The 17,960-nt window shown below is 41.4% G+C and overlaps 1 protein-coding gene across 1 annotated transcript; it reads right to left on the bottom strand.

Annotated features, from left to right (window-relative positions):
- Positions 1-3,246: 3,246 nt before the first annotated feature.
- LOC132583125 (vomeronasal type-2 receptor 26-like) lies at positions 3,247-16,671 on the bottom strand. The gene is made up of 5 exons (XM_060254795.1): positions 16,430-16,671; positions 14,135-14,426; positions 11,582-11,789; positions 5,085-5,237; positions 3,247-4,145 (listed from the first exon to the last, which is right to left on the bottom strand). The coding sequence occupies exons 1-5, from the start codon at positions 16,669-16,671 to the stop codon at positions 3,247-3,249; spliced, it is 1,794 nt and encodes a 597-aa protein (XP_060110778.1).
- Between the last annotated feature and the right edge of the window lie 1,289 nt (positions 16,672-17,960).

Genomic DNA, 17,960 nt, shown 5'->3' with positions numbered 1-17,960 from the left:
CACAGGAAGCAGGAGAATGGCAAATGATGTCACTGTACCGGTGCCCTGGTCATAGAAGTTAATACTTCTTTTTTTGGCGGGGGGGAGGGGAATAAGTTCTTCTCTATGAACAGCATATGCTCTCTATAATTTTATATTTCTTGTCTCAGAACTAATGGCTGAAGAAAATGACAGTCCAGGGAAAGTTAGTTGTTGTTTTTCAATCACAGATAGCTTTGTACATGAAAGCTTCCATTCTGAATAACACTTTGTTGGTCTTAAAGGTGCTACTGCACTCCAACTTTGTTCTATTGCTTCAGACCAACACGGCTGCCCACCTGGGTCTACACACACGTGTTTGTTAGTCCTCAATCAGATTCTCTGGCAAAAGAGGTGTAAATTTGCAAGAAGATTTGCAGAGAAGGCAACATCATAGAAGGGCTGAAGGACTTTTCAAGATACGGCTCCAAAGAATACAGAAGAGCACTGCAGAAAGGTGGTGGTTCTGAGAGAGAGAAACAATTAGTTCTGTAATATAAAGAGGGAAGAGTTCTGTATAGATCTGAACAGCACCAGAGGTTTTTATATCACCTTTCTTATTGTCACCTAAGTACACTTATTGTTGGTTTTCCTGGCAATCCATTGGGGAAGATGGAGTCCTATAATTTTTGACCATGATGGTGGGGTAGATAATCACCTCCTCATTGTGCTGTTAAAACAAAATGGCTAAGCCTAACTTTTCAGAAATTTTAAACACTCCCCCCCACCCTTTTCAGTTCTGAATGATAACATAAAAAACATAGGACAGGGCAGATTGGTGGGCCTACATGGGCCAGTTGACATGGTTAGACACACTTGAAAATAATAAGGTGACCATAGAATGTTTACGTGGATAAGTAATAGAACAGTGACCTCTATTGCATCTATTTTCATCCTAAATTTAATCTACTTTGAAGTATCTTGGGGTAAAATGGGATAACTCTTGTGGGGAACATCAGAGAGGTAGGCTGGGACACAGATGAGCTACAAAATGAATAAACCACTATAAAGCTTGAGAATTGTATTATCTCACCTTTATCTTGCCTTTATTACTACTGAATTATATTGATTGGGGACTGCCTATCTCACTTCCTAACTGCATCACTTCCTACCTGGAGCCCCTGGGCATAAGGTTTCAACAATTTCCTGGAGCAACTGATATTATGTTCTTATTATACAAAACCCAGCTTGACCTGAATCCTTATCCTTGCATTGTAAATACAATGATCAGTACAATTAAAGCATGACCTGAGAAAACACTGCGAGTTTTTGGTCTGAAGCTCTGAGTGTAGCATGAGAAAGTACCCTTTGCCAGGCAAAAGTATGTAAGTAATATGATTTAGAGTGGAAGTGGACAATCCCCCCTCCTCCAAGTCCTGCTACACTGCAAGCAGTGGTGGGGGGAAATAAAAAGAAAAGCAGGGCTTCGTCTACTTACAGGAAGTTCTTACTATAAAATTCCTGGTTATTCTTAGAGCTATGCAGAAGTGATGATGGGTAGCTCTAGGAATTGCCAGAAATGCTACAGTAAGGACTTCCAGTTTTACCATAGAATTCCTGGTGATTTCTAGAGCTACACTGTCCCCCAACTCCACGCAAATTACTGAGTGGTATGCATGCGAAACATGCAGAGGAAGTGCTCAGTAATGTGATCAGCAATGCTGCTTTGGGAACCTTGCTGATCTCTGTGTGGTGAGTGAATGTGTGGGGAGTGGGAGAAGTGTACCGAGCTATGAAATTCAAGTTTAAGCTATGTGTAATGGCAGCAATCTACAAGACTTCTATCCAGAACTTATATTATTTAGAGTTATTCTAAGGGGAGAATGCTAGATCCACATAGTGAACTGGTATGCACATAGGTGTCATGGGTCAGTCAGGGATCAGTGAGGACTCCTCAGGAGAAGAGGAGCCATCTGTAGCCAGCTCTGAGCCAGTAGAAGCCAGGAAGCAGGAGGATGAACCTCACTCTGATCAGGACTCACAGCCAACAGCTCGTTGCAAAGCCATGGTCTCCAGCCCTAAATCTACAGGCGAAACTAAGCTGATAGTTCCCAACCCTCCAGAATAACCCACACCTTTTAATAATAATAATAATAATAATAAACTTTTATTTATACCCCACCCTCCCCGCTGAGGCAGGCTCAGGGCAGCTAACAGGACATGGTGAAAACCATGATACAAATAGACAATAAATAATACAGTTAATAATTAAAAAATAAAACAATAAAACAGTAAGACATTAAAATACAGTCGAATAGCGTATAAGATGGCTCGGTATTACTGGTCTTATCGAGAGTTCGGTCTTAAAAAGCTAGCTGGAAGAGGGCAGTTTTGCAGGCCCTACGGAACTGGTTAAGATCCCGTAGGGCCCGCACCTCTTCCGGCAATTGGTTCCACCATTGGGGGGCCTTTGTAGAGAACGCCTGTTCTCTGGTAGCTTTTAATTTAGTTTCTTTTGGCCCAGGGATTTCAAGAAGATTTTTTGCGCTTGATCGCAGTGCTCTCTGGGGAACGTATGGGGAACTTTTGAACACTACAGACAGAGGCTATAAACAGAACTATAGAAAGGACAGCAGATGGCTTGCCTCCTTGCCCAATGGCAGCTACTTGAAGAGTTGGAATTCGTTTGGAATGGGCGGGATATAAATGGAAAGTAAGCAAGCAAGCAAGTAAATAAGTAAATAAATAAAAGTTGAAGGTTTACTCCAGAGCAGCTGGCCGCCAACTGAACCCTTAGGCACATTGTTGTAAGTTGATTCCGACAAATAGTAATAATACAGCTCTGTTTGTTATTCCATCTGCCTGGAGATTGGCAAGCCTATTCTGCACTTCTGCAGTAGAGTTCCCAAGCTTACTTACTATTGCACTGGCATTGCCTGTGTGTCTGGCAATGGTGTCCATTCATTGTTACTAATATTTATTTTATTTTAGTTTTAATTGCATTCAAAACATTTTTGACAAAATTACAGCAGTGGGTTCAATGTAAAATAGAACTGTAGCCCTGTTGACACAAAAGTTCAGAATAGTTCTAGCTTCTTATTGGTGTTATGGAACAATACAACTTTAGAAATCAACATTTTTTTCTACAGAAAGTTTCCATTTCAGCAAATTTTCTCTTACTATATTACCGCAGAGTCAGTTCTTGAGTTGGCCAATCATCTCCAGTCAAAATATCCCTTGCACATATTCAGCATTCATACAAAAAAAGCAACAGGATTGCATGATCTACTAATTTTTCCTCATCAGCCTCTCCTTGTTGTTCAGCTTGGGTCTCATCACAATGATGTAACATTTAGAGGAGAATATAAAGCCTAGAAGACCAGCACTGGAGGATAAAATGGAGAAGATCTCTACAGTCACCATGTATTTCCCCTTGGTGCTCAGATAGGTTGGAATAAAGGAGATCCAAACACTGCAAAACACCAACATGCTGAAAGTGATAAATTTAGCTTCATTGAAACAGTCAGGCAACCTCCTGGCAAAGAATGCCACAATGAAGGTGACAATGGCCAGGAAGCCCATATAACCCAGGACACAACAAAACATAAAGATTGACCCTTCGTTACATTCTAGTATGATTTCTCCATTCAATGAGGTCATGTCCATATCTCGGAATGGAGGTGAAGTGCATAGCCAAAGAATACAAATGCCTGCTTGAATGGAAGTGCAGGAAAGAACAATGGAAGTTGCCAGTCTTTTCCCCAACCATTTCTTCATTCTGGATCCTGGTTGGGTGGCCAGAAATGCTAATACGACTATGATGGTTTTGGCCAAAATGCTAGAAAGGGCTACAGAGAAAATGATGCCAAAAGTAGTTTGTCTAAGGAGGCAGGTCACTTCCACAGGCTGTCCAATGAACAGCAAGGAGGAGAGGAAGCAGAGAAAGAGGGAAGCGAGGAGAACGTAGGTGAGGCTCCGATTGTTGGCTTTGACGATGGGCGTCTCCTGGTGCTTTATGAAGACCCCAAGCACCACAATTGTGGTCAGAGCTAAACAACCAGCTGACAAAGCTAAACTGGTCCCCAAAGGTTCTTCATATGAGAGATAGCTGATAACCTTGGGAATGCATTGATCCTGGTCTGGATTTGCATAATAGTCTTCTGGACATATGATGCAGATATCCATATCTGCAAAGAAATAGATGAGATATAAATACAAATAGACAGATACATATAGATAGTGTTGATGCTTTGGTTTGGAACATTTCTGATGATTTGGGGAGTTACCAGGAAAGCCTGGGGAAGGTTGAGTTTGGGAAGGGACCTCACCAGGGTACAATGCTTTGGAGTGCTGAGATTATTAATCCTCAAAGTGAAACAACGTCCCCTAGGATGGGAATCAGTTCTCTGCGGGATGCCATCCTAGCCCAAGCACAGTTTATATGGTCCCGGGAACCATCATTCCATTCTAGGAGCTATCATTTCAGGCCTGGGGCTGTTTTCTCTAAATCCTTTCCACATTTTAATTTCAATGTTTCTGTTGTTGTAATGTATTCCAATGGAGGTCATACAAGTCACTTCACATTCCTGGCTCCTACTTTGGGGAAGGGTGGAATGGCTGTTTTCCCCTAACAAATGACACCAAAAATGGCAGTGAAGTGGTTGCTACCTCTCCTTTAAAGAACCCCCAATTTTCAAGGAAATTTAACCAAGATTTAGACGTCTACAGGCCTGTGAACAAGGTGCCCACATTCTCTATTTTTCCAGTGCTCTTCAAATCTTTGAGTGAGATGGAGCTTTCTTGGTAACTCCCAAGCTGAAAGCAAAGCCCCCACTAGGGATTATTATGAGGAGAAGGGTTTCATTACCTCAACAACGTTGGTTTTGTATTACCATTTTGGGAGATCACTGTAACAATCTAAACCAACCATTTCTGTGTCTATTTCCAGCTCATCACTTTCATCATGCCCATCCCTACTAAGAAGACTGTTCTGCAAACTGGGTGGCCATTTGGGGGGCTGGGTTGCTCAGCAACCACATCAACATTGATGAGACTTTCAAGCCTTTGTTTCTGTCACTGAAAGATAGCCGTGGGATATCCTGAAATCTTTGAAGACTGTGCCCTACCTCTCTTATCAGTAATCTTCCCTTCTGGACATGGAACACAGTCATAACAGCAGAATGGCTTCCCTTCCTTCCTTATCTTGCTGGATCCAGGACGGCAGTTGTCATTGCATGCAGAAATGGGCAATACCTGTTCAGAAATATCAATGCAGAACACTTTTTGGGGGGAAGGGGTTTGTTTGTTTTCACTTCATTTCCTAGTTGAATAAGCAAAACCATCTTATAGATCACCAAATTTCATCTCTGCTCTGGAACTTCAGTTCTAGCTCTTTTGCATTCATTAGAGTTTCAGGGTGACCACTAGATTTTACAATTTGGAGCATCAAACCTAGTGTTTAGATTTGTTTTTTACTCACTCTCTTTAGTGGCTGGATTACATGGGTTATGCGACCCCATGTTGCAGAGTGGTAAAGCAGCAGTACTGTGATTTGAACTCTCTGCTCATGACCTGAGTTCTATCCCAGCAAAAGCTGGGTTCAGGTAGCCGGCCCAAGGTTGACTCAGCCTTCCATCCTTCCGAGGTCAGTAAAATGAGTCCCCAGCTTGCTGGGGGAAAAGTGTAAAAGACTGGGGAAGGCAATGGCAAACCACCCCGTAAAAAGTCTGCCGTGAAAATGTTGTGAAAGTAACGTCACCTGGAGTCGGAAACGACTGGTGTTGTGAAAGCAACATCATCATCTAGCGTCCGAAATGACTGGTACTTGCACAGGGGACCTTTTCTTTTCCTACATGGATTGGAGAGGAAAAGCCTGGACAAAGTAGCCCTCCCACCTCTTTTTTCAAGCAGTCCAACTATTATTGAAGGGCATCCAGGAGTTTTCAGATTTTAGGGTTTGTTTCAGCAGAAAAAATAATTGGTGCATCCAGACCTTTGGGATACTTTTAAAGCTTTTAGCTTCTGTCAAAACTGTATTTGAAACAGGGTAGGGGGAAAGCGAATGGGAGAAATAATCTGTGCATGAATACAGATTGACAGAGAGGACTAGTAAATTATTATTTATACTTGAGACACTCTTACCATGAAGGTAGTGTCTGTTATTGTCCCAGACAAAGAAGGACCTACTTGACCCAACGCTGATGCTCAACAGTGCAGCCATTGCACAAGGATTTAAGAAGAGCCCTGCTTGTTTAGACCTAGGGTTGCCAGTTCCCAGGTCCTGGTGGAGTTTCCCAAAGTGTTGGGAGCTTTGGCTCACAAGTGGCCAGCATTCCTGGTGATGTCATTGTGTCAGGGACATCATGCACAATGTTCCATCTGCTGCCAGAACATCTTCAAATCCCCTTGCTGTGATGAAGAGGGGACCTGGCAACTCTATTTAGACTAGTGGTCCATCTACTCCTGCATCCTATCTCACAGTGATCAACTAGTTAGTATGGTGAGCTAGCAACCATAATTAGAGGCTAAGGCCTTCCCCTGATATTGCATCTTGGCACTGATATTCAGACGTTTACTGCCTCTGAATGTGGAAGTTACTTTTAGTCACCATGGCTAGTAGCCACTGATAGACCTAACCTCCATGAATCTGTCTAATCCTCTTTGAAAGTGACCTATGCTTGTCACCATCACTAAATCCTCTGACAGTGAATTCCTCACTTAATTATTCTTTTTTTTTTAAGTATTTCCTTAATACATTCTGTTTATGGTAAGCTTACCAGATTTTAAATTCCTTAGACTATAGATTCTTTATTGAGAGAAAGTGTTTGAAACAAGTAAATATTGTAAATTTCCAGTATACGTTTAAAATAGGTATATGTTAAAGTGTCGTGTTTTTATTACTGTCTGACTATTAGTTTATAACTATTGTACAGTACTATATTATTTTATTTGGTTATGCTTATGTTGTGAAAATACAATAAATTGTTAATTAAAAATAAAAAAAGCATTTCCTATTGTTTGCCCAGAATCTACTGTCCATCAGTGCCAGATTAAACCTTGTGGAGACCCCTAGGCAGTCAAAATCTTGGGGGTCCCCTCACAAATTATCTTGGAATCTGAGCACCCACCTCACTGCCCACCACCCATGACCCCTGCTGCAGCCTGCAGGCACCTTCTTTAAAAACCCCTTTTACTAAGCTGCAGGGGAGAGGCAGAGAGAGGCAAACTTGGCAATAATATCAGCAGCAGCCGCACCAGACAAGTTGGGCAAAGAGCAGCTCAGTTGATGGGAGGGCTGCAAGCAGGGGGGAAACCAGGGGGAAGCCAACCCAGGGCCCCTAAAGGCATGGAGGCCCCTAAGCCAGTGCCTATTTGGCCTAATTGTTAATCCAGCTCTGCTGTCCATCATCTTCAATGGATGCTGGGTAGAAGGTGATATTAATAATAGTGAGGAGGAGAAACATCACTACCAACACGTAAAGCCCTTATGTGTCTGTGGCAGTGGTTGTTTCCAAAGATGGTAGGAGTTAATACCTTGCTATGTGAGTGTGAAAGTAGAGTAGGGCTTCACACGTGATCAGGATATGGAAGAAAACAGAACTCTTGATTGCTCGTATGTTTGTCTTACTCATCCACAATAAAACTTTCACAGTTCTACCCACTAAGTTAATGTTTTTGGTCCAATAAAAGCCCCATTTAATACATCACACATTAGGCTATTTGCATATACAAGAAAATGTTGACAGATTTGACATTTCATTTATTTATTAATTAAAATATGCACATCCCACTTTTTTTGTGTGGTTCATGGGAAGAAAATACTATTTTAATTGTTACTTTTAAGAAGAAGACGATGAAGAAGATATTGGATTTATATCCCACTCTCCACTCCGAAGAGTCTCAGAGCGGCTCACAATCTCCTTTACCTTCCTCCCCCACAACAGACACCCTGTGAGTTGGGTGGGGCTGGAGAGGGCTCTCACAGCAGCTGCCCTTTCAAGGACAACCTCTGCCAGAGCTATGGCTGACCCAAGGCCATTCTAGCAGGTGCAAGTGGAAGAGTGGGGAATCAAACCCGGTTCTCCCAGATAAGAGTCCACACACTTAACCACTACATCAAACTGGCTCTCCATATACCAGACTTGCTCTCCATATTAAGTAGTATTTTAATTCAATAGCAAGGTACAAATGTTAAGTATAGTCACATCAATATAAAAACCGAGAAGAATGATAAACGCATGGCAGACACGGGGATCACTGAGTTGTTAAATATCTATTGGACCCAAAGATCTAAATGCAAATCTCACCTGGTTAAATGTTCTATGCCATACAATGATTTCATCATGAATAGTTAACTCCTTGCCAGCAAGATCCAGGCTTCCAACTTGTACTCTACTAAAAGAGTTGTTTGAGAAAGTCCTCCAGTTTGTAACATCAAACCCAGCAATTATTTCCCTGTTTTCATTAAATTGCACCGTCTCTCCGGCACTGTTGTTGAAGGAGATGGTGCTCAGAAAGGGATGGAGCTGAGTTCAAAGAGATAACAAAAACAAATAACAAGATGTTGGGTTCCTAAAAATGAGTTAGATCCAGTCAGCTTTTCAGTAAATGAAAAAGAGGAAAAGATCTCCATGGACAAATGAGATGCTATGCTGGAGATCCTAAAACTTTCATGGACAAAGGGACACAAACTGTAGGTAAAGGAATTTGGTGAGACTGAATTAAAAGCTGGCTAGATTTAACCCCATGAGTTTGACAAACCCCTATCCTAGAATATATTTTCATTATTTTATGGCTGCCTAGATTAGGGTCCCCAACCTTTTTGATCCAGTGCAAGCACCTTTGAAATTCTGACACAAGGTGGAGAGCACAACACAAAATGACTGCTGCAGAAGGTGTAGCAAACAACAAAATGGCTCCCAGAAGAGGCAGACTAAACCACAAAATGTCAGGCAGTGAATCAGGGATGCCAGTCTTCAGGTCTGGGTGGGGCATCTCCTAGGGCGTTTTCGCACTCACCTTCAGCCGGCGCGACCCCCCTCTTCACCGCGCAGGATCTGCGCGGATTTCGCACTAAACGCCATGGAGCAGCCTTTTGCGCTGGAAACTCCCAGCGCAAAAGCCGCTCAAACGGAAACCGCCAAAAAGCAGTTTCCGTTTGAACGGCTTTTGCGCCGGGAGTTTCCAGCGCAAAAGGCTGCTCCACGGCGTTTAGTGCGAAATCCGCACAGATCCTGCGCGGTGAAGAGGGGGGTCGCGCTGGCTGAAGGTGAGTGCGAAAATGCCCCTAGTTTCCAGGGCTTCTCCCTACCCTGAAACTTCCTTAATGCAATGATGTGACTTGGAAATGATGTCATGTCAGTGACATCCTGTGACAATGCTTTGCTTTTTGGGCAAAACTCTATGGTTTGAACCCAATTTTATCATAGAGCTTGCTAAGAAAGTAGAGCATTGCTGTGTGATGTTACCAGCATGTGTAATGTCATCACATCAGGGACTTCCCTCCCCACTTCCAGAATGTCTCCCAAATCCCCCCACCAGTGCAATGATGGGACCTGGCAACCATAGAGGTAATGTATATCTCTAATAGTAATTCTTTGGCACTTCAAGTAGAAGCTCTGTGTAACATAATGTCTTTTAGAATGAACATATTATTTAATTTTTTGTTATTGATTTGCATACACCTTTAATCACACAGCTGCTGTAATGCCAGCTGCTGCAGTAGGAACTTTTTTTAAAAAAAATTCTACAACTCATCAGATCTCCAATATGTTTTGTTGGGCAAAAACCCCACTTGACCCCAATCACTTTCGAAAAATGCTTGATGGGCACCCAGCAGGATGTTGCCAGGGACTATAGTGCCCATAGGCACCGTGCTGGGGACCTCTAGCCAATCAAATCTAGCCTGTCCATCTCCCCCACCCCACATTCCTAACCTATAGCTGAAACATGAATGAAGAAAATGGTAAGACTGCAAAAGAATTTGTAGAAGTATGGGCCACATTTTATTCTTTTCTTCTTTTATTCTTAAGGTTCTCTCTGTGGATTTTTAAAATCTTAGTGTAGCTAAAAGTGACTTAATGGAATAGTTATATAGAAATGTTATACATCTATGATAAATAAAATTAAAATGGTCCCAAGCTAAAACAACTTTCCATAAATGAGAAATGAAACAAAATCAAGCTAGCAAACCTTCGGTTCATGGCTTCATTTTGACCTTAACAAATGATGTTCCTGGGAGAAGCAAATAAAGGCTGTAAAATGGCGACAGTGAAGGTTTATGGACAATAATGCAGCTTCCCAACATATCATTTTGCAGAGGTGGAATTCTAGCAGGAGCTCCTTTGCATATTAAGAACATAAGAACATAAGAGAAGCCATGTTGGATCAGGCCAATGGCCCATCCAGTCCAACACTCTGTGTCACACAGTGGCAAAAAAATGTATATATACACACACACTGTGGCTAATAGCCACTGATAGACCTCTGCTCCATATTTTTATCTAAACCCCTCTTGAACGTGGCTATGCTTGTGGCCGCCACCACCTCCTGTGGCAGTGAATTCCACATGTTAATCACCTTTTGGGTGAAGAAGTACTTCCTTTTATCCGTTTTAACCTGTCTGCTCAGCAATTTCATCAAATGCCCATGAGTTCTTGTATTGTGAGAAAGGGAGAAAAGTACTTCTTTCTCTACTTTATCCATACCATGCATTATCTTGTAAACCTCTATCATGTCACCCCACAGTCGACGTTTCTCCAAGCTAAAGAGTCCTGATGCAGCCAATCCAAGAGTTTACAAGGCTCTTTTTTGTAAGCTCTTGGAGGATTGGATACATCAGGGGTGTGTGGCGTAATATACAAAGAAGCTTCTGCTAGAATTCCACCCCTGTCATTATGTACCATTGTGGTAGCCTATGTTTGGCCAACTTCTCTGGGGAAAAAAAAAAAATTCTGTCTTTAGGATGAGATTACCTGCCATGGTTGTGGATTCCAAGGCCCCAGATTCCCTCTAACCATCCATTTTTGGAGTCTCTTTCTGGTTTCATACATAGCATGCAGAGCATGTGCAATAGCATGGACAGCATTGTAGATACTGTAGCTGTAGCCTGTCATGCTCATTTCAAATAAAGGTCCAGGAAGATTCTCCAGCTTCTCCTCCCCAGTACAGACTTCTTTGATTTCCTCACCCTCACCAACACTGGTTTTTTTCAATGAACATCTGAAGACCTGCTCCCAGAAGTCCCAGATAAAACCATCTTCTTTGGCCCAAGAAGGATGTACTTGCTGAAGAAAATCTCTAAATCCCCATAAATCTCTTGAGTGAACTGTGAGGGATAAGGCACCATGGAATTGTTGTATATCATGGTCTCTCTCACTGATAGTTGATCTGAAATCCCAATGTGCTGTCACAATCCATACTTTACCTCTAAGTGAATCTATGACTGTCCATTGAAAAATCCAATTCAACACTAGCATGGCTGGAAATGCCCCATATACAACAAAAACATTGGCTTTATTCTTCATGACAGCTGGAAATTTATTCACCTGACTAAAAAATAAGTTTACTGTGTCATCATAAAAATTATTTTTTTGAGTTCTTTCTACAAAGGCGATACATATACCATTCTGGAGAAGCATTGGGACCATTACTTGCAAAAACTGTTCTCCATTTTCATTATCCAGAGCAAAGAGCCCAACCCACGTCCATCTGAAATGCAGAAGTAATCGGTTAATCCCAGTATATTGATGGCTGTCATCGGGAACCATTTGGTATAGGCAAGAAAGTAATGTTTTGTCACACATTCCTGAGGCAAGTGAGCCATAAGTGAGCTGAAACATATATTGAAGCATTTTTAACATGTTGTGCAAAGTGCAATATTGATATAATTTCTAGTATGCAATGCGTTATTTAGATATTTTTCTTTTTCTTAAATGGTTTTGCCCTTGTGTCTTCCAAAGACATTTATATCAAGAGGAGAAATACATAGCATAAATCTTCTATCTTGAACAGTCTCTTGTGCATCAGACATACTTTCTCCAAAATGAGACACAGAGGTTAAGGTGAATGCTAGTAATTCCAGATCTTCCTTCCTTGTATGGACTTGTGCGTTTGCTGTCAAAAGGAAGCTATGTTTCTAGGCTTTATACTTGTACAACAATGGAATTATGCCCATTGGGCTGCTGGACCTGGAAAGTGTCATTTGAACCCCATAATGAATGAATGGTTGCACAAAGCATCAGGATTCACAGTCTGAGGAAATTCTCACTTTCTATCACTTCATATCAAGGAAATCCCAGAGATAAATTACACTTAGCATTCTTCCTTACCGAGAATACAGTAGGGCGTTTCTCATTTTTAAGGCTCATATCTGATTTGTACTGAGCACAGTAACAGACAATAGGTGGGAGCCAGCCAGCATTTCTACTCGTGAAAAAGTCAGGAGGGCTTAATAATTATAATTGTAATAAAGAAGATTATGGAGAGAAATACTTTTTTGTTATATATGCTTTGTCAGATATGATCATTTTATATGCATAGTTATGTTGTATCATCTCCCATTTCCTTTCTCTATTACTTTGTTATTTTAAAAAGTCAGGAGGACTTTGTCCCCCACCACCAAAAGCTGTACTAGAGACCATAGGAGTTAAGTAGACAAAAACTATGGGTTATACTAAGGCAAGGAAATATCTGAGTTAGAGAAGAAAAGGTAGCTGCCTCCAACCCAACGAGAACAAAATGAGAGAAACTACATTAAAAAAACAAATCAGTGTTGCCATCAAGATAAAACTGCCTTAGATTTTCTCTCACTGGACATCTCTGTACCAAGACAATTGCAGAGGGCACCTGCGTTGGTCTGCAGGACGACTGCTAAGTATGAGTCCAGTAGCATCTTGGAGAAACCAAGAAGACTTTCAGAGTGTCAGCCTTCAGGAGTCCAAGCTAGACTCTCTGATGAAGGGAACTTGAACTATCTAAAGCTAATACTCCAAAAATCTTGTTGGTCCCTAAAACACTACTAGACTGTCTCTATGAATACATAAAGTATGAGGAGCAGATGAGGAGATAAGTAAAGCCTCAGTTGACCAGAGTTCAGGAGGAGCTGATGTCCTAGGACAGGCATTGGGAACCTCTGTCCCGAGGGCTATATGCGGCCCTCGAGGTCACTTGGTGTGGCCCTTGGGGATTGCTGGGCTGAATGAGCCATGAGGGCCTGGCTTGCCAGTGAGGATCGTGAGGCCCTGCGCTGTGCTGCAGCCTCCCCAGGGTCAGGCAGGGATCACAGGGCCCAGATGTACTGTGCGGCAGCCTCCCTGGGGCCTGGCTGGCCGGCCAGAATTGCTGCAGGGCCTGGAAAAGTTACCGTCACAGTTCAGTTTGCACTTGATTATCCCAGATGGTGTGGCCCAATATGCTAATGAGTGTGTGACCTAATATTAGGGGATGTGGTCTAATATGCTACTGAGTTCCTGCTGGGCTTTTTTTTGTAGAAAAAGCCCAGCAGGAACTCAGTAGCATATTGATCTATGCATCTGCCTAGGGCGGCAGGCTGTGTGTGTGTGTGCCCAGATTAAGCTTTCCCCACGTTACTTCAAATAGAAAAAAAAATGCATTAATTTTGCAAGCCTGAATCATTCTCCCTCGTCAGAGCACTGTTTTTTAAGTTGATAATTTTTATGGCCCGCAAATGATGTTATAAATATCCAAATGGCCCTTGGCAGAAAAAAGGTTCCCCACCCCGTCCTAGGATGTTTTCTTTTACAACCTCATTTATATCTTGCAAGAACTAGGCCTGGTTTGTACCTGCCTTACCCCTTTTACAAACAACTTTAATATAACCAGGACTTACTTTGTAGAAAAAGCCCAGCAGGAACTTATTTGCATAGTAGGCCACACCCCCTGACATCACCACTGTTCCACATAGTTTTTTTGTAGAAAAAGGCCAGCAGGACCTCATTTGCATATTAGGCCACACCCCCTGGAACCAAGCCAGCCGGAACTGTGTTCCTGTGTGTTCCTGCTCAAAAAAAGCTCTGCATATAACTGTTTTCTTCTAAGCCTCCTATCTAATTTCAGTACCATTTGTCAATCCCACATTCCCCTCCAAATCACAAAATCGCTCTTTAATTTCATTTTTCTGTTGTCATGCCTTGGGATTTTTCTTCCCTGAATATACCTGTGGAATCTTGTATGCATTTAAGATGGTGGCCATGTTGATAGAGGTCTCAGAAATGAGTCCTCCAATAACAGATAACAGACTGTACTGGACATCACACTTGTAGTTGGGGACAAACTTGTGCTTTGTAGAAAGTAGGCTCATGGTGCCATGTAAAGTCATCTGTAAATTGTAATTTTGGTCACATATGTGGAAGCCCAAAGTGACATTGGGTAATATTGTGGGACTTCCATTGAGCTTCTTTACAGCAAATAACAGTGACAGGATGTTCTGGTAGTTTTTTGGCATCAGGCTGTAAAACAAAAAGAAAACAAAATTAAAATAGAATACATGAACACATTAAGCTGCCTTCCACTGAATCATATCATTGGTCCATCACAATCATTGTTGTCCACTCAGACATGCAGTGGCCCTGTAGTATCCAGTATGAGGTATTTCAAATCATCCTCTGCCTGATCCATTTAACTGGAGATACCAGGGATTGAACCTGGAACTTTCTGCATGCCAAGCTGATGCTCTACCATATTCTAGACTAGACTATAATAGAATAGTTGTTCATTATAGTCAGGGCTCCCCCCCCCCAACCCCCGGAAAAAGAAGTTCCTGGGGGAAATGAAGGAGAAACACATGGGTGCCCATGATGAATGTTTAAATATTTTTTGAGAATTTTGTTTCCACAAAGAGGTTCTGGACCTCCATTCTGCTTTGTTCCCCAAGTAAAAAAAAAAAAAAGCTGTGGTTATAGTAATAGACCAGCAGTATAATACATACATTAGCAGGAATATTTAAAGTGAAGCATTACATTAAAAAAAGAAGATATATTTCATTGAATCAGCACTGAACAACTGCAGACTGGTGTAGCTACAAAACCAGAAAGTCTAGAAAATGATGAAAGGACAGCAACCTCATCAATAATTAGGGGTTTTTTTAGCTTTGATCTTTGTAAGTTCCCCAGTTAAACTTCAGGTTGCTCTTCTGAAATCTGTGCTGCCAAAATATTCTACATTTTGTGAAATTGGCAGTTTTCTGTTTTCCCTGAAATTGCACATGGAATGAGTCTTCTCAGAATTTCCCATGCCTTTTAGGTCAAATAGCACATAATAGGAACATTTTTTTAAAAAATTGTGAATGGGAAATGCTTTGAATTTTTTTAAAAGTTCTATTTAAACAGCACTTCAACATTATACAGTGCTCTAGAATGTTCTGAGTCCTTCAAATATATTTATATATATTTGAAGGACTCAGAACACGCTAGAGCACGGTATATATGTATTTCAGTCCTTCATATATATGTGTGCGTGTGTGCATGCTATAAAGTAAGTTAATGTTATTCCATACTCTGTAGATGGAAGCTAAGGTTAGGAGAAAGTGTCTTGCCAAAGGCAGCCAGTGAAATCATAGCTGTGTTCAAATTTAAATAAGGAGTATTCCTGGTTGAAGGTTTAACTATTAAACACCAAAAGAACAGGACATTTATAGTAATTCAGTGAGGGTGGTGGGAGGGAAGCTACCATAATGAGGCAGATTTAGTGACGTTATTATGAATGCAGATAATATTCCATAGAATGTTGAATAAGCAGATGCCAAACACAGAAAAAAATGTCAAAAGCTCAGTCAGCATGGGACATGATAAACAGGAGAAAATGTAGACTAAAGACTGGAGAACACAATATGGTGTTAGTAAACCTATGACAATATAATGGAAACAGATGAGTTTGTCACAGAGGAGAGAGAGAGAGGTAAAAGAAAAGTGCAAGTGAGATAGTCGAGAAAGTTGTACTGCTACATTCATTGTAAAGACATGAAAAAGAATCGTATACAGAAGGCAGGATACATTGCAAAAACTGAGAATCACACACATGTCCTTAGTAAGTGACTTTAGAATGAAATGTTGAAGAAACTGGAATAACTTTTTATCAATTAACAGAAGTTGTGTGCAGCAAACAAAACAAATGGAATGACTGTAAAGCTTCTTTTCCCCCTTGGTGAGCATTCTTCATGCTGCATTTACTCTCATACAGGGCTAGGGTTCTTTCTCTTTCAGATATGCCATCAAAAAAAAGAGAAATCATCCTAAATTGCATACAAGTTACAGTCATGTTCAATAACAGGAATCTTTCTGTGTTTAACAATGATGGTGCTTATCATACATTCAGGGTCACCTGGTTTTTGAGTAAATATGGTCTCCATGGTAAACCAATATTCAGGCTTTCGGTTACTTAGTATTTGCTTTCATTATTAAAGGTTAACAAAGTGGATGTTATGGGTGGAGGGAGAAAAAGGATAAATCCTTACATGGATTTCTTGGTCAGTCTATGAGAGGGCAGTACACTGAAGTCAGTGGAGGCATCCATGAACAAGGTCTGTGAAGCAACCATTCCAAGCACAAGGTCTCCTGGCTGATAGAAATCATGGGAAATGGGGATGGGGTCTCTTACACGGCATTTAACGCCACTGGTCTTCAAGCTGTGGTGAACCAAACATGTCTCAAGTGTGACAGAGGGCAGCTGCCCGAATAGCAACATGAAGAGCACCATCATTCTGAGGAGAGATTTTTTCCCCAAGATGTATCCTCTCCTGTTTTCCTCAACAGTGTTTATGCTTGTGGTGGTATTGCAAGCTGCTTAGAATAAAAGCTGAAGTGCTTCCTTTGTCTCACTTTGTAATGCTTTGTTGCTGCCGTGTCATGCACCTTAATTCAATGGTATAGGTAGAATTCTAGGGGAGCTTAACGAAATCCACAACCTCCGCTTCCTGAGCTCCAAAAAAGCTCCATCTTCTGTAGCTTTCTATCGAAAGGAGTTTTCACCCAAGGTTGAGGATGAAACACTAATCTGAGCACTTCTTAAAAGTCCCTATGCAGTAATTTGGTCAATCACTGAATTATGCATATCAGAGGGGCACTTCATTCCAGCTCTGAGCATGATGGATTCTTATAATCACATTCTGGCTTCGTCTTTATTTTTATTCTGGTTTTCAGGTATCCACTGGGCTTTAAACAGCTGGACAATTACTCAGAGAGATGGTAGTAATTACAGTGGAAATAATTAGTTCTCCAAGTAATGAATTTAGAGTAGCACCAAACACCACAACCCACTTCAGAGATGCCTCCAGGACAATAACACAGGGTTTGTGTGTGTGCGGGGGGGGGGGGAGAAACATGATGATGAGAGAGTCATGGTAAGTTTAGGCTCTCTCTAGGTAAAGTAAAATCAGCCTACTGTAATTAGTTTGATGTCAAGTTCATAGGCAAAATTGCTAATGTTTGGATACCATAAGTCTGAGTCATTTGATGGCAAAATCACAGCTAATGCTATTGTGATCTCTGCATATGAATTGGGAAATTTTTAACAGAAGTTCCTCAGTAAGTTCAGAAAAGCCTAGGAAACATGAGATATTGTGGGTAATTGTTTCATTGATCACTGCATCAATACAGATATTAAAAGTTAGCATACCAAGTACATACAACAGAAGAGATATCTCCTATCAATTAATTCCACTCTTTAACTCTTCTATTATTTTCTTTCTTTTGGTGTAGTAGTTAAACCACTGAACAAATTTTGGAGGACCCAGGTTCAAATTACTGCTAAGCATGCACAAAACTCTGCATGCTGGAAGACATTGACTGACATTGATGGATTCCCCACTAGGCTTGTTGTGGCATCAGAGTTCTTTTTACCCCGACGCTTCTGTCCGATTTTGCACAAGCTGCCATGGGGCTGCAACTTGCCCCACCTCTTTCCCATGGCAAGCAGAAACCAGTTTTCAGAGGATCAGTTTTCAGAGAATCTTGCTTGCCATGGGAAAGAGGCGGGGCAAGTCTCAG

This window comes from Heteronotia binoei, chromosome 15, assembly GCF_032191835.1.
Source record: "Heteronotia binoei isolate CCM8104 ecotype False Entrance Well chromosome 15, APGP_CSIRO_Hbin_v1, whole genome shotgun sequence".
NCBI classification, from domain to species: domain Eukaryota; kingdom Metazoa; phylum Chordata; class Lepidosauria; order Squamata; family Gekkonidae; genus Heteronotia; species Heteronotia binoei.
This window is presented reverse-complemented; position numbering and strand designations above follow the sequence as displayed.

Bases quoted from the DNA above. Each gene is read 5' to 3' on its own strand.
- LOC132583125 (XM_060254795.1), bottom strand. From the start codon at position 16,671: ATGGTGCTCTTCATGTTGCTATTCGGGCAGCTGCCCTCTGTCACACTT. The intron at 14,427-16,429 runs GTAAGGATTTAT...TTTGTTTTACAG, and splicing joins AGACTGACCAAGAAATCCAT to CCTGATGCCAAAAAACTACC. The intron at 4,146-5,084 runs GTAGGGCACAGT...ATTTCTTTGCAG, and splicing joins GAAGATTACTGATAAGAGAG to ATATGGATATCTGCATCATA.